The sequence below is a fragment of the Pundamilia nyererei genome, unplaced genomic scaffold (genome assembly GCF_000239375.1).
Source record: "Pundamilia nyererei isolate P.nyererei 1_Seehausen unplaced genomic scaffold, PunNye1.0 scaffold00050, whole genome shotgun sequence".
Classification (NCBI taxonomy): domain Eukaryota; kingdom Metazoa; phylum Chordata; class Actinopteri; order Cichliformes; family Cichlidae; genus Pundamilia; species Pundamilia nyererei.
Genome location: NW_005187451.1, coordinates 2,608,891 through 2,610,555, shown reverse-complemented (window position 1 = coordinate 2,610,555; position 1,665 = coordinate 2,608,891). Strand labels below are relative to the sequence as shown.

The 1,665-nt window shown below is 44.5% G+C and overlaps 1 protein-coding gene across 2 annotated transcripts in view; it reads left to right on the top strand.

Moving 5' to 3' along the window:
• The window catches only part of braf (B-Raf proto-oncogene, serine/threonine kinase), a 28,682-nt gene that overhangs the window by 7,993 nt on the left and 19,024 nt on the right, over nt 1-1,665 (top strand). For both annotated transcript variants that reach the window (XM_005733197.2, XM_005733198.1), the window contains exons 2-3: nt 675-776; nt 883-1,170. In XM_005733197.2, coding sequence (XP_005733254.1) covers nt 675-776; nt 883-1,170 — 390 coding nt within the window. The remainder of the gene's footprint in view (nt 1-674; nt 777-882; nt 1,171-1,665) is intronic.

Sequence of the window (1,665 nt, the reverse complement as noted above, 5' to 3'; positions counted from 1 at the left end):
GTGTGTGTGTGTGTGTGTGTGTGTGTGTGTGTGTGTGTGTGTGTGTGTGTGTTAGCATAAGGATTTTTGTTGGTGTGAGTCTGTAGTCTCAGATTTATATTGCGAGCTGGTAATTATGCAATATTTCAGATCATTTTACAGACAAAGACAAAAGTAATGTAACAGGTGTACTCTGGTAGAAACTAAGTAACATTTGGTTTAAAGAAAAGTAATGAGTAATGTGTAAACATTACTTTTTTTGAGTAATGAACCTAATGCTGGTTCCGGCCCACCTTTAACCCCTGAGTGTAGCAATATAAATGATGCATAAATTATTTGGTTTTGCTCGTTTCATCTCTCGGCATGTGATAGGCCCGGTGATGGAGGGTTGGCTCTTGTGTTGTTCTTTCCTACCCCCGTGACAAAAATGTGCCACAGGTGTCTCCACCAAACACCCAGCGATCGAACACCAACCTGTTAGTAAAGCAGCTACAGCCCCAGTGTCCCCAGCTACTTCACAGAGGTCCTAAAAGTAGAAAGAAAGAACCAATTAAATACTTTCTTTTTTATTGTTTTTTACTGATTACATCTGTACATCTCCAGGGGTGTCCATGTTATCTGATCCTGGTAAAGCTGGTATGATAATGTGTTTTTTAGTCGTGCAGGTATTTACGTTTTACCCTGTTTCCTTGCAGATCTGGAACATCAAACAGATGATAAAGTTAACACAAGAACATCTGGAGGCTCTCCTGGACAAGTTTGGCGGAGAACACAACCCTCCCTCCATTTATCTAGAGGTAAGATCGTTTCGGCTTATGAGAACAGAACTTGCTGTGACCCTCGTAAATGTCACCGGAGGTGTTGAAGCTGTCGAGTTCGTTCCTCACGGTTCTTCTTTGGCAGGCCTATGAGGAGTACACCAGCAAACTGGACGCTCTGCAGCAGAGGGAGCAGCAGCTGCTGGAGGCCATCGGGAGCAGCGCAGACTTCTCCTGCTCTCAGTCTGCTATACCAGCCCTTCTGGAAGTCAAGATAGGAGGTTGTGGGGTTGGTGCAGGGCCTCAGGCTTTCCACTCGGCCCCAAACACTTTGGCTGTCCTGCAGACCCCCACTGACACAAGCCGAGCCAACCCTCGCTCCCCCCAGAAACCCATTGTCAGGGTCTTCCTGCCCAACAAACAGCGAACAGTGGTAAGTGAGAGCCGCTCTCTCGGGATGCTTATGTGGATTTTAAGGCACGAAAGTCTGACTGACGAGGCTCCTGAGAGCCAGCGCTTCATTTGCAGCAGCAGATATTAGATGTTCAGTTAATACATCCTCTTGGTGAGCTTTGCATCTGGTCTTTCACAAACTGCTTTTTCATGTTGACTTAGTTTTTGCTGAGTTAATGATGATACAGTGTAACATGTAACGTGTTGCTGAGGAACACGTGATTATTATTTTGTCATAAAACCTCAGAGATGAAAGACGGCGTGCAGCCTTTTTGACTTTAGCTTGCACAAAGTGCTCGGTCTCACTCGCTGTCAGATGCTCACAGCAATACAAATCTAGTTTAAAATAAAACGTGGTTTTACATTAAGGCATAAATATCATAAGTCCCTTTATGTATTTGTATTTCCATTCAGTTGACAGTCGAGCATTGGGCAGATACTAACCCTGAATCTCAGAGTTAGTATGACTGTTGGA